This window comes from Aotus nancymaae, unplaced genomic scaffold (assembly GCF_030222135.1).
Source record: "Aotus nancymaae isolate 86718 unplaced genomic scaffold, 86718_ANA_hifiasm-v0.15.2.pri h1tg000016l, whole genome shotgun sequence".
Classification (NCBI taxonomy): Eukaryota; Metazoa; Chordata; class Mammalia; order Primates; family Aotidae; genus Aotus; species Aotus nancymaae.
Window position 1 is genome coordinate 63,288,757 of NW_026988428.1, and position 14,214 is coordinate 63,302,970.

Genomic DNA, 14,214 nt, shown 5'->3' on the forward strand with positions numbered 1-14,214 from the left:
CCTATTTGGATGCTCTTTATTTCTTTGTCTTGCCTGATTGTTCTGGCCAGGACTTCCAATACTGTGTTGAATAGGAACGGTGAAAGAGGACATCCTTGTCTTGTGCCAGTTTTTAAGGAGAATGCTTCCAGCTTTTGCCCATTCAGTATGATGTTGACTGCGAGATTGTCATAAACGGCTCTAATTATTTTGAGATAAGTTCTTTCAATATCCAGTTTATTGGGAGTTTTTTAACATGAAGAGGTGTTGAATTTTACTGAAATCCTTTTCTGCATCTGTTGAGGTAAGCATCAGTTTTTGTCTATAGTTCTGTTTCTATGATGAATCTTTATTGATTTGCATATGTTGAATCAACCTTGCATCCCAGGGATGAAGTCTACTTGATCATGGTGGATAAGCTTTTTGAAGTGCTGCTGGATTTGGTTTGCAAATATCTTGTTGAGGATTTTTGCATCAGAGTTCATCAAGGATGTTTGGTCAGACTATTTTTTATGTGAATCCCACTTCTCCTCATTGGGGGGGACCCCACAACCTGGGACTCCAGCTGCCACCACCCCACCCCCATCAGGGTTTTCAGGCTGGTAGCAACTCAACATTTCCCTGAGACAGACCTCAGAGAAGGAGAGGCTGGCTGCCATTTTTTCTCTCTTGCAGGCTCCATTGCTGTAACTTTCAGGCTCTGAAGAGCAAGTAGGAATTAGGGTGTGGCATGGATTCCCTGCACAGCACAGCTGACCCACTAGTTCTTTTAGTTGTGATGTAAGGTTGTTAATTTGAGATCTTTCTAACTTTTTGATGTGAATGTTTAGTGCTATAAGTTTCCCTCTTAACACTGCCTTAGCTGTGTCCCAGAAATCCTGGTATAGTGTATGTTTTTTCTCATTAGTTTCAAAGAACTTCCTGATTTCTGCCTAAATTTTATTATTTGCCCAAACATCATGCAGGAGCAGGTTGTTTAATTTCTATGTAATTATATGGTTTTGAGAGATTTTCTTCATATTGTATTCTATTTTAATCATATGGTGGTCCAAGAGTGTGGATTGTATGATTTCATTTTTCTTAATTTGCTGAGGATTGTTTTATGTCTGATTGTGTGATCGATTTTAGAGTAGTGCCATGTGCAGTTGAGAAGAATGTATGTGTTGTTGTTTTGGGGTGGATAGTTCTGTAGATGTCTATCAGATCCATTTTGATCCAGTGTTGAGCTAAGATCCTAAATGTCTTTGTTAATTTTCTGCCATGATGGTCTGTCTAATACTGCCAGTGGAGTGTGGAAGTTTCTCAGTATTATTGTGTGGGAGTCTAAGTATCTTTGAATGTCTCTAAGAACTTGTTTTATGAATCTGGGAGCTCCTGTGTTGGGTGCATATAGATTTTGTTTAGTTAGGTCTTCTTGTTGAATGAAACCCTTTACCATTATGCAATTCCCTTCTTTGTCTTTTTTTTTTGTGTGTGTGCTTTCTTGGTTTAAAGTCTGTTTTGTTTGAAATTAGTCTTGCAATCCCTGCTTTTTTCTAATTTCCATTTGCTTGGCAGGTTTTTCTCCTTCCCTTTATCTTGAGCCTATGGGTGTCATTGCATGTGAGATTGGTCTCTTAAAGACAGCATACCACTGGGTCTTGCTTCTTCCTCCAGCTTGCCACTGTGCCTCTTGAGGCATTTAGTCTGTTTACATTTGAGGTTAATATTGAGATGTGTGAATTTGAAACTGTCATCACATTGTTAGCTGTCAACTTGTTTGTGTAGTTGCTCTATAGTGTTACTGATCTGTGTACTTCGGTGTGTTTTTGTAGTGGCTGGTAATAGTCTCTCCATTTTATATTTAGTGCCTCTTTCTAGAGCTCTTGTAAGATGGGTTCAGTGGTAACAAATTCCTTCAGCATTTGCTTGTCTGAGAAGGATCTTATTTCTCCTTCACTTATGAAGTTTAGTTTAGCTAGATATGAAATTCTTGGTTGAAATTTCTTTTCTTTAAGAATATTGGCTGGGCATGGTGGCTCATGCCTGTAATCCCAGCACTTTGGGTGGTTGAGGTGGGCAGATCACGAGGTCAGGAGATAGAGACCATCCTGGCCAACATGATGAAACTCCATCTCTACCACTAATACAAAAATTAACTGGGTGTGGTGGTGTGCACCTGTACTCCCAGCTACTCAGGGGACTAAAGGAGAACTACTTGAACCCGGGAGGTAGAAGTTACAGTGAGCCGAGATCTTGCCACAGCACTCCAGCCTGGTGACAAAGAGTGAGACTCCGTCTCAAAAAAAAAAAAAAAGGCTCCCAATATTTTATGACTTGTAAGGTGTCTGCTAATAGCTGCACTGTTAATCTGATGAACTTCCCTTTGTAGGTGACTTGTTCTTTCTCTCTGGCTGCCTTTAACACTTTTTTTCTTTCATTTCAAATGTGGTGAATGTGATGATTACGTGTCTTAGGGATGACCTTCTTGTGAAGTATATTTTGAGGTTCTCTATATTTCCTGAATTCAAATTTGCCCTCTCTAGTTAGGAGGGGAATTTTCATGGATGATATCCTAAAATATGTTTTCCAAGTTGCTTTCATTCTGCTCATCTCTTTCAGGGACACCAAGATTAGATTCAGTCTTTTTACATACATAATCCCACATTTCTCAGAGATTTTGTTCATTCCTTTTCATTCTTTTTTCTTTATTCTGCCTGACTGTTGTATTTCAGAAAGTCAATCTTGTAGCTCTGGGATTCTTTCCTCAACTTGATCCATTCTGCTGTTAATACTTGTGATTGCATTATGAAATTCTTGTAGAATGTTATTCAGCTCTATCAGGTTGATTATATTCTTTTCTGTCCTGACTATTGTGTCTGTCAGCTCCTGCATCATTTTACTGTGATTCTTAGCTTCTTAGATTGGGTTTCAACATTCTCCTGACTCGCAATGATCTTCATTCCTATCCACATTCTGAATTATATTTCTGTCATTTCAGCCATCTCAGCCCAGTTAAGAACCCTTGCTGGAGAACTGGTGTGATCATTTGGAGGAAAGAAGATGCTCTAGCTTTTTGAGTTGTCAGAGTTCTTGTGCTGGTTATTTCTCATCTTTGTGACCTGATGTTTCTGCAGTCTTAGAAAGTGCTGTTGTCGGCTGGGCGCAGTGGCCCATGCCTGTAATCCCAGCACTTTGGGAGGTCGAGGTGGGCAGATCACCTGCGGTCGGGAGTTCAAGACCAGCCTGACCAACATGGATAAACCCCATCTCTACTAAAAATACAAAATTAGCCAGGGGTGGTGGTTCATGCCTGTAATCCCAGCTACTTGGGAGCCTAAGGCAGGAGAATCACTTGAATCTGGGAGGCAGAGGTTGTGGTGAGCCGAAATTGTACCATTGCACTCCAGCATGGGCGACAGAGCAAAACTCTGTCTTAAAAAAAAAAAGAAAAAAGAAATTGCTGTTGTTTCAATTTTTTCCTTTTATCTTATTTGATGACTTTGGGGGTTTGATTGTGGTATAAGGTGGGTTCAGTTAACTGACTTTGTTACCAGAAGATTCATGGGCAGTAGGGACAGAGAGGGGCAAGGCTTAGCTCAGGACTCGTGGATTGCATGCTGTAACTGTGGGAAACTGGTATCTGGCTCCAACTTTGTTCTCTGGCTCCAACTTTGTTCTCTGGCTCCTTGAGGTTAGGAACCTGCTGCACTGAAGGGGCCAAGGTACTCCCAGACTATTGATCACAACCACTCCCATGGATGACGTCAGCCAAAGCACTTTGCAGGACAGTGGCAGTGGGATCAATCCTCATTCACATGTACCAGCAGCAGAGGCAGTGGCAGAGTGGTGGAGTACAGGCTCATCAGCTATGGCAGGGTGCTAGCAGGTGCCAGCTTGCTGGCCTTTGTGCAGGCATTCACAGCAGTGGTCATGGCAGTATGGCTCAGGGGATTTGGGGATCCCCACCAGCAACTGTGCATGCATTTGCATTGATGGTGGTGTTAGCACGGGGGTGGGGCGCTGGTGGGTGCAGGACTATATGAATCTTTTGTGTGCATTCACACTGGCAGCAGTGTCTGCACATGGCTAGGGGTGGGTCTCTGCGTTTTGTGCCTAGTTTTGCATTGGCAGGCACAGTGCAGGGGCAGAGTCCTGGCAGGGGTGGGGTTGGTGAACTTAGTGCCTGCCAATGCTCTGACATCAGTGGTGGTGTGATGGGGTAGGGAGGGATGGAGTGTACTCAGGCTGCCAGCAGTGGCAAGGCAGGGTGCATGCACACACATGTGCTGGAAATTTTTATTATTAAAAGCTTTAATTTCCTACCACTATTCTTTGCAATAAAGTCACCATATTTTTTTCTATTTTTATGACATTTCAATCTACCCCACCTTCCATGTTGAACTTAAGACACAGTGATAGAAGGGCTTCCTTCCTTTTAGAAAAGGAACTTATTTCCTTTTTTGAGGTTTGCGCTAAATCTTGATCTGTCCAACTCAATAGAAATATGAATGGCATGACACAGCCTTAATGATATTTTAAAGTTCCTTTCTTTTCAAACTTAGAGTTTTGAAGTATAAATACATAGTGATATAAAATAATAAGTAATGTTAGGCTAACATAAAATTTACATAAAGTTGGAAAAATTCCATATTCTACATAAAGTTAAAACAGTTTTTAATTGAGAACCACCCATCTCAGGGCTTTAATATCATCATTTTTAAAAAGGAAATTTTGTCCGTGCACAGTGGCTGCTGCCTGTAATCGCAGCACTTTGGGAGAATTGCTTGAACTCAGGAGTTTGGGACCAGCCTGGGATACATAGCAAGACCCTATCTCTACAAAAATATATAAAAAATTAGCCAAACATGCTGTTGTGCACCTGTAATCCCAGCTACTGGGGAGGCTGAGGCAGTACAATCACGTGAACCCAGAAGTTTGAGACTGCAGTGAGCTATGATTGCACCACTGCATTCCAGCCTGGACAACAGAGCAAGACCCTGTCTCAAAAAAATTGCATTTATTTAACATGTACAACATAACATTATGGGACACATATAGATAGTAAAATGGCTACTATAGTGATGCAAAATAACATGGCCGTCATCTCACCTACTTACTCATTTGTGTTTGTGGCAAGAACAGCTAAAATGTACTCATTTAGCAGAAATCTAAAATATACTACCATTTTATTAGCTACAGTCTTCATGTTGTGTATTAGATAGCTAGCCTTGTTCATCCTGATATTATATTACACTGTGTAAAATATTTCTGAGGATATTAGACTTAATTTCTAACACATATGGTCAAGAAAAAATAAAATCAATTATAGTTCTTCTACAGTTATAATTGTCTTTGTGCTACATTACTATTTTGAGTTTCAACGATGTCTAGAGACTTTGTTACCGTATGTATTGTCTAACTGCACCAAGAATAAGTTACTGGAAAACAACTTGGAAGCACAGAAATTTAAAGCAATATAGCTGGGAATCTGGGACAGGAGGGATGTCGAGGAAAGGAAGACGTGGAACCAACACCAGATGGTATCTGTCTTCTCTCTATGTACCAACATCCCAGAACCTTTGCTGTCATTAAGTCTCTCGTGGTTGTATAATTACCATTATTCTACTAAATGTGGGCCATCTACTCAAGTCACCAGTGGACTGTTCAGAAAATGGAACTTTTGTTGTTATCCTTTTGTAACTACCTGATGGCCCTTTAGCCTGCTTTAAAGTGTAATGTATTTTCTGAAGTGTTTTCTGGTACCATTTAATACTTCCAGTAGAAATATACTAATGTACTTATAAGAGTTTAACACTGCAATGAAAACTCTAAAAATTAAATATTCTTTTAGGACGTTCAACTAGTATGAACTTTTTTTTTTTTTTACATACAGTGCTTTTAAAAGTCATATATTATAAAATAAACTCACTATATCTTACAAATTATACCTCTATATTTAAATTGAGAATCACCTCTAGTCTGAAATGTAAATAAAATATTGTCACATATATATGCATAAAATTTGGAGCTACTGATATTTAATTGATTAAGGCAACAGCTAAGTGGAATATCAGATTTTAAAAATATGAGTGAAAGGAACTTTGTTAACTTATGCTACAAGTGAAGTTCTGAAGGGATACATTGGCCTACTAATTTCACCAAATGACTAAATGCACATAAAGAGACTAAGCCATTGAATGAATGGACACAGTCTAAACTGGGTAAGACCAAGGAATAGTGTCCTGACTTATCACCATTTTGTCTCACTCTCTCCATGTTCCAGTGAAAGGCAGTTTTGTCTTATCCTTCCCTGTGGAGTCAGACGTTGCTCCCATTGCACGAATGTTCATCTTTGCCATTTTACCAGTTGGAGAAGTTGTTGGAGACTCTGAAAATTTTGAGATTGAAAACTGTCTAGCCAACAAGGTGAGTGATTTAACATAAAATTCAAAGAACACAAATAAATGATACTGTAATCTAGATACTGCCATCTATTTCACCCCAGAGAAAACTGAGGTCAGAAAAGTAAAATGAGTTGCCCAACAGTTCCCAACAAGTTTATGTAAGACCCACATTTCTAGGCATCTAGAAGCTACCAAATAAAATACAATCAGTGTTGTGTTCATGATGGTCTTCTCTGCTGATTCAATTGTGTGAGTACGTAAAATGCTAAGACTCAGAAGTTCCCAAATCCTGAAGAATAAGTACAAATACCTAGAATTACCTTATCATGTATCAGAGATAAAGATGGCCAGTGGGGCACGGTGACTCACGCCTGTAATCCCAGCACTTTGGGAAGCTGAGGAGGGTGGATCACGAGGTCAGGAGTTTGAGACAACTCTGGCCAACATGGAGAAGCCCCGTCTCTACTAAAAATACAAAAAAGAGTTGGGTGTGGTGGCACACACCTGTAATCCCAGCTACTCAGGAGGCTAAGGCAGGATAATCTCTTGAACCCAGGGGTGGAGGTTGCAGTGTGCCAAGATCATGCCATTGCACTCTGGCCTGGGTGACAGAGCAAGACTCCGTCACAAAACAAAACAAAACAAAACAAAACAAAACAAAACAAAACAAAACAAAAGATGGCCATCTAAAAGTTAAACAAGGTATCTATCCTTATTCTGCCTCAGTTGTCTCCATAGGACAAGACTAAGCTACTAAGAAGCCTTTGCAATATAGTGAAGGAAAGATGTAAAAACAGATTTCTAACTGAAATTAACAACATAGTCACATCAACTGAATATAAGGATGACTTAGGAAATGCAGGTGATTGCAAGATCACAGAAGTAGGGAAAACACTGGTTGACTTTTCCTTCATTTTCCACAGGTGGACTTGAGCTTCAGCCCAGCACAAAGTCTCCCAGCCTCACACGCCCACCTGCGAGTGGCAGCTGCTCCGCAGTCTCTCTGTGCCCTTCGTGCTGTGGACCAAAGTGTGCTGCTCATGAAGCCTGAGGCTGAACTCTCCACATCCTCAGTGAGTTTCCAGCAGCCTCAGGGACCAGGAAGGGCCATTCCAGGGGCTCAGAGCAAGAAGCCTCTATTGAGAGTAAAATGTAGCTGTAAAAATACTTACCATTTGTCTAGTCCTTGATAGTTTCTCATGCTGTCTTGTAGGTTTTCTCACTTAATCTGCCCAACATTCTGGAGAGTATTAGTCCCAGTTTAAGATGAGAAAGTGGATTCAGAATAGTTGAAAGATTTGTTCAAGACTGAGTGACACAAGCTGAGATGTGATTCTGAAACTCTGCCTGCAAGTTTCGATTCCTTCTATGATACAACTTCTATTTCTATAAAGAATCAAATCTCAACCTCAGTAATTAATGTCTTACAATAATCTTAATGAAACTACATTTTGTTAAGATTCCACACTTATGTGATGGTCATGTTTAAAACAGTGAGTAAATTAATGTGTTGCCAAAGTATTTGATAATTTGGACCCTGTCTCAGGGAATCACTTTTGGTCACTGGAGTAGGTAAGCTTGTTCTAAAATTAATACCTGCAAACATAAGGGAAGTCATGTACCTTTAACGCATCTAACTATTTATGTCTCGAGAGTTGTTGGGATCTGTGAAAGTGATAATAAGTGATTCGAAAATTATTTTCTATTTTTTAAAAAAAGACCTACTACACCTTTGTTAGCAATCTTGATTCACAGACTAAAATTTTAATTCTCTGCTATTTACTACAGTTATATTAATTCATGGGGTAACATCTGGCATGTCATGATGATTTATTTATTTTATTATTTCAAGCTTACTACATGCCGGATCTGTTGTAGAAGCTGAGGAAACAGAAGGAAACATACCACAGTACTTGCCCTTATAGAGGGTCAATTAAACACAGGCTGTAGGTGACTCAGCAAAATAAAAGGTGAACATTGGCTAATAATTGCCATTTGGAGAAAATATCTAATATGGCATTTTTGAAGAACAATTATCAGAAGGAAGGGAAAAGCTCAGAACCTACTTGTCTAACCTATTTAAAACTAGATTACTCATATTTGAATTTTTTTAATATAATACAAGAAAAAATGAGGTTGTTATGATTTGATCATTGACAAAAAGTTAAGATAAATTTTATAGCTTTAACTGCCTCATGAATCATCATTTAAAAAGGTCAATCAACTTATCTGTTTGGTAGGAATTATTGCTTTTCAATGTTGGTTGACAAATTAGTAATATGAAAGTTTCTTTTGTTTGTTCTAGTTTCTACTTCACGTCTATTAAAATTTTAAACTCTGAGATAGGCTTGGCGCGGTAGCTCATGCCTGTAATCCCACCACTTTGGGAGGCCGAGGCGTGTGAATCACAAGGTCAGGAATTCAAGACCACACTGACCAAGATGGTGAAACCCGTCTCTACTAAAAATACAAAAATTAGCCAGCTGTAGAGGCGGGTGCCTGTAATCCCAGCTACTCAGGAGGCTGAGGCAGGAGTATCGCTGGAACCTGGGTGGCAGAGGTTGCAGTGAGCTGAGATAGCACCACTGCACTCCAGCCTGGGCAATAAAGTGAGACCCTCATGTCAAAAATAATAATAACCATGAGATAACTATAGCCGAGACCCCTGTCCTATTTTTACTTATCAAAATCAACATTCTTGAGGTTGGAGCATACCCACTAGTGCCCCCTTATCTGCAGGGGTGTGTCCCAAGACCTCCAGTGGATGTCTGAAACTGAGGATAGCACTGAACCCAATGCCATCAACCAGAACACATTCTGTTCCTGTCTTCCACCCACAAATTTAATGCCTTTTCCATCTTAACAAAGCACTTATCGCATGCTGTAGCCATAATTTTTGTAGTTCGAGATGTGACAGCAAAACTAACATGAATTTCTTTTTCCTTCTTCACAATTTCATGGATAGAAGATTCCTTCTTGCCATAGATCTTAGCAACCTCAGCATACATTTTCTTTTCTTTCCTCATCAAGTGGAGAACTTTCACCTTTTCTCGTAAAGGAAGTACTTTCCGGTTTCTCTCTCACCTCTGAACTGCCAGCATCAGTACTCTGGTCCAATGGGGCCATTATAAAGTAAAATCAGAGTGACTCGATACTGTGACACTGTGATACTGTGACAGTCAATCTCATAACTGAGGAGACTAAGTGACTAAAGGGCAGGGGGTGACTACAGTGTGGATCCACCGGAAAAAGGGAGAATTCACATCCTGAGCAGGATGAAGCAGGATGGTGGGAGATTTCATCGTGCTGCTCAGAATGGCAGCAATTTAAAACTTTTGTGAATTGTTTATTTCTGAATTTTCCATTTAGTATTTTTGGATCACAGTTGACCACAGATGGTGGAAATCTTGGAAACCAAAACTGCAGATCGGGGGGACTCCTATAATCAAAGTTTTTCTCAATCTTGATTTGTATTTTATTAATAGGTCAAAATATCTCCTCGTAGCATAATAACTATTATGCAAGAGACAATGACCATGTTTCTGTATTTTAGTTAGAGAAAACAACTTCAAGAAGATAACCTGAAACAAGAAAACTTTCTGAGTGCATTGTTTGGAAACATGCCTGATGTTTTTACACTCCGTATTGATGACAGTCTATTCTAAGCTATTAATTTCAGCATGGAGTAAAGGAGTTTAGTCTACCTCTCAACAGTTCACATCCGTCTTATTCTGTTCAGTCATATACATTTAATAGTTGCTTCAGTCAGGGTTGGTGAACTTTGAATGTTGTGGAGGTAGGAAGGAATTATGAACATAATGAGATTTTAGATGATAAAGTTATAAAAACCTTTAAGCTTGGTTGCTTTGAATAACAACAGAAATCATTAGTTCACCCTATATGAATAATACATGTTCATTTACATACCTGTTTAATTCTACTCAAAAACAAAGGCAAATAAAGAAGTAGAAAGGGTTTTGTGTTAGCTGTCCACTGCTGCTTAACAATTTTCTTCAAAACCTAGTGGCTTGAAACAATCAACATTTCTTATCACATGCAGCTTCTGTGAGTCAGGAATTCAGAGCAGCTTAGCTAGGTGGGTCTAGCTTGTCATCTGCAGTGACTGTGATTAGCATGGTGGCCAGAGCTGCAGTCACCTGACAGCTTGGAAGATCTGCTTCCAAGACAGGTTTCTTGAACACTATTGTCAGGAGGCCTCAGTTCCTCACCACAAAGACGTCCTAGGGCTGCTGGTGTCCTGATTCTCCAGAGCATGTGATCCGAGAGAGCTAATGTGTTCTGAGAGTGCTAAAGTTGTAATATCTTCTATCACCTAAGCTTCAAAGTCATGTCTCCTCATTTCCACAATATCCCATTGGCTATAGCAGTCTACCTTATTCATTGTGGCACGAATAATGTTAGGGCATGAATATCAGGAGGCAGAGATTGTTGTGAGCAATTTTGGAAGCTGTCTCCACAGCCTGACCTTTGACTCCCAGAAATTTATGAGCTCCCACATGTAAAATATACTCGATCCTCTCTCTGAGGTCCCTAATACTCTCATTATAAAATAGTAACAGCTCACAGGCTAAAGATCATTTAAATCAGGTCCAAGTACAGATAATGCCCCTCAGATGTGATTCCTCAGGTACAATACCTCTAGATACAAAGGCATTGAACTAACATGTACTCAAGTTATTTGGCCTTACACACTCAACATACAATGATAGAAATGGTATAGAATAATCACTATTGACACTCCTGTTCAAAAAGGGGGAAACCAGAGGCCCTCAAGAGTTATTGGTCCATAGCTACTCTGAGATCAAGCCAGGCAAATGGAAGTTCTCTGATTCAGACTCGATCTTACATCAGTCCAGGGATAAATATTCAGGCTCTGGCCCTGCCCTGTGGATTCTTGATTCTGTTGAGTCTTCTTTTTTCCATAAAAAGTACCCTGCATTTGCAACTGCATAGACATTGGTCTATCCAATATACATGATATAAGTTCACTTATGTGACTATGTGATTCCTTTATTTTTATTTTGAATATGGACTACATTTTATTTATTTATTTATTTCTTCAACTTTTATTTTAACTTCAGAGGTACAACAAACACATCTGGGCATTAAGCCAAGCATCTATTAGCTATTCTTCTTGATGCTCTCCCTCCCCACACCCTGCCCTCTGACAGGCCCTAGTAAGTGGTGTTCTCCCCATATGTTCTCATCATTCAGCTCCCACTGATAAGTGAGAACATGCAGTGTTTGGTTTTCTGTTCCTGTGTTAGCTTGCTGAGGATAATGGTTTTCAGCTCTATCCATGTCCCTGCAAAGGACATGAACTCATTCCTTTTTATGGCTGCATAGTAATCCATTGTGTATATGTATCACATTTTCTTTATCTAGTCCACCACTGATGGGCATTTAGATAGATTCCATGTCTTTGCTATCATGAATAGTGCTGCAGTGAACATATGCATACATGTATCTTTACAACAGAATGATTTATATTCCTTTGGGTATACACCCAGTAATGCGATTGCTGAGTCAAATGGTATTTTTGCCTCTAGGTCTTTGAAGAATTACCACACTTTCTTCCACAATAGTTGAACTAATTTATACTCCAACCAACATTAAAAAAGCATTCCTTTTTCTCCACAACCTCACCAGAATCTGTTGTTTTTTAACTTTTTAATAATAGCCATTCTGATTGGTGTGAGATGGTATCTCATTGTGGTTTTGATTCACGTTTCTCTAATGAGAAATTAGAGAAATAATGATGCTGAGGTTTTTTTTCATACATTTGTTGGCTATATATATATGTCTTATTTTGAGAAGTGTCTGTTCGTGTCCTTTGCCAACCTTTAGATGAGATCTTACTTCTTGTAAATTTGTTTAAGTTCCTTGTAGACTCTGGATATTAGGCCTTTCTCAGGTGGATAGATTGTGAAAATTTTCTCTCATTCTTTAAGTTGTCTGTTCACTCTGATGATAGTTTCTTTTGCTGTGCAGAGCTCTTTAATTAGATCCCATTTGTAAATTTTTGCTTGTTTCAGTTGCTTTTGGCATTTTCACCATGAAATCTTTGCCTTTGCCTATCTCCTGAATAGTGTTGCCTGGATTTTCTTCCAGGGTCTTTATAGTTTTGGGTTTCACATTTAAGTCTTTAATTCATCTTAAGTTAATTTTTGTATATGGTGTAACGAAGGGGTCTTGTTTCAATTTTCTGCATATGGCTAGCCAGCACTCCCAGCATCACATATTGAATAGGGAGTCCTTTCCCCATTGCTTGGTTTTGTCAAGTTTGTTAAAGATCAGATGGTTGTAGGTGTGCGGTTTTATTTCTGAGTTCTCTATTCTGTACCATGGAGGTATGTGACTGTTCTTTTACCAGTATCATCCTGTTTTGGTTACTGTAGCCTTGTAGTAGAGTTTGAAGTCAGGTAACATGATGCTTCCAGCTTTGTTCTTCTTGCTTAGAATTGTCTTGGCTATTCAGGCTCATTTTGGTTTGATATGAATTTTAAAACAGACTTTTCTGATTCTGTGAAGAATGTTAATGGTAGTTTAATGAAAATAGCATTCAATCTAAAGATACTTTAGGCTGCATGGCCATTGTCATTACATTGATTCTTCTTACCCATGAGCATGGAACGTTTCTCCATTTGTTTGTGCCTCTCTGATTTCCTTGAGCAGTGGTTTGTAATTCTCTTGAAGAGGTCCTTCACTTCCCTTGTTAGCTGTATTTGTAGGTATTGTGTTGTTTTGGAGCAATTGTGAATGGGAGTTTATTCATGATTTGGATCTCTGCTTGCCTGTTGTCGGTGTATAGGAATGCTTGTGATTTTTGCACATTGATTTCGTATCCTGAGACTTTGCTAAGTTGCTTATCAGCTTTAGAATCTTTTAGGGTTAAGATAATAAGGTTTTCTAGATATAAAATCATGTCATCTGCAGATAAAGATAATTTGACTTTCTCTCTTCTCTGTTCGAATACATTGTGTTTCTTTCTCTTCCCTGTTTGCCCTGGCCAGAAATTCCACTTCCATGTTGAATGGGTGTGGTGAGAGAGGGCATCCCTCTCTTTTGCTGGTTTTCAAGGGAAATGCTCCCAGCTTTTGCCCGTTCGGTATGATATTGGCTGTGTGTTTGTCATATATGGCTCTTATGAGGTATGTTCCTTCAATACATAGTTTATTGAGAGTTTTTAACAAAAAGCGATGTTGAATTTCATCAAAGGTCTTTTCTGCATCTATTGAGAAATCGCGATTTTTGTCTTTAGTTCTGTTTATGTAATGAATTGCATTTATTGATTTGTGTATGTTGAGCCAAGCTTGCATCCCAGGGATGAAGCCTACTTGGTTGTGATAGATAAGCTTTTGCTGTGTTGCTGGATTTGATTTGCAAGTATTTTGTTGAGGATGTTTGCATTGAAGCTCATCAGGGATATTGGCCTGAAGCTTTCTTTTTTTGTTGTGTCTCTGCCAGGTTTTGGTATCAAGATGATGGTGGTCTTGTAAGTTAGGGGGAGTCCTTCCTTTTCAATTTTTGGAATAGTTTTAGTAGAAATGGTACCAGCTCTTCTTTCTACCTCTGGTAGAATTCAGCTGTGAATCCATTCAGTCCTGGGCTATTTTTGGTTGGTAGATTATTTATTACTGCCTCAATTTCAGAACTTGTTATTGGTCTATTCAAAGATTCAATTTCTTCCTGGTTCAGTCTTGAGAGGGTGTATGTGTCTAGTAATTTATTAATTTCTTCTAGATTTTCTAGTCTATGTATGCAGAGGTGTTTATAGTATTCTCTGATAGTTGCTTGCATTCCTGTGAGTTCAGTGGTGATATCCTCC

General features: G+C 39.2%; 1 protein-coding gene across 5 annotated transcripts in view; it reads left to right on the forward strand.

The window, feature by feature from the left end:
- Positions 1-14,214, forward strand: part of PZP (PZP alpha-2-macroglobulin like) — a 68,062-nt gene that overhangs the window by 18,596 nt on the left and 35,252 nt on the right. For all 5 annotated transcript variants that reach the window (XM_064377446.1, XM_064377448.1, XM_064377449.1 and 2 more), the window contains 2 exons: positions 6,245-6,387; positions 7,289-7,438. In XM_064377446.1, coding sequence (XP_064233516.1) covers positions 6,245-6,387; positions 7,289-7,438 — 293 coding nt within the window. The remainder of the gene's footprint in view (positions 1-6,244; positions 6,388-7,288; positions 7,439-14,214) is intronic.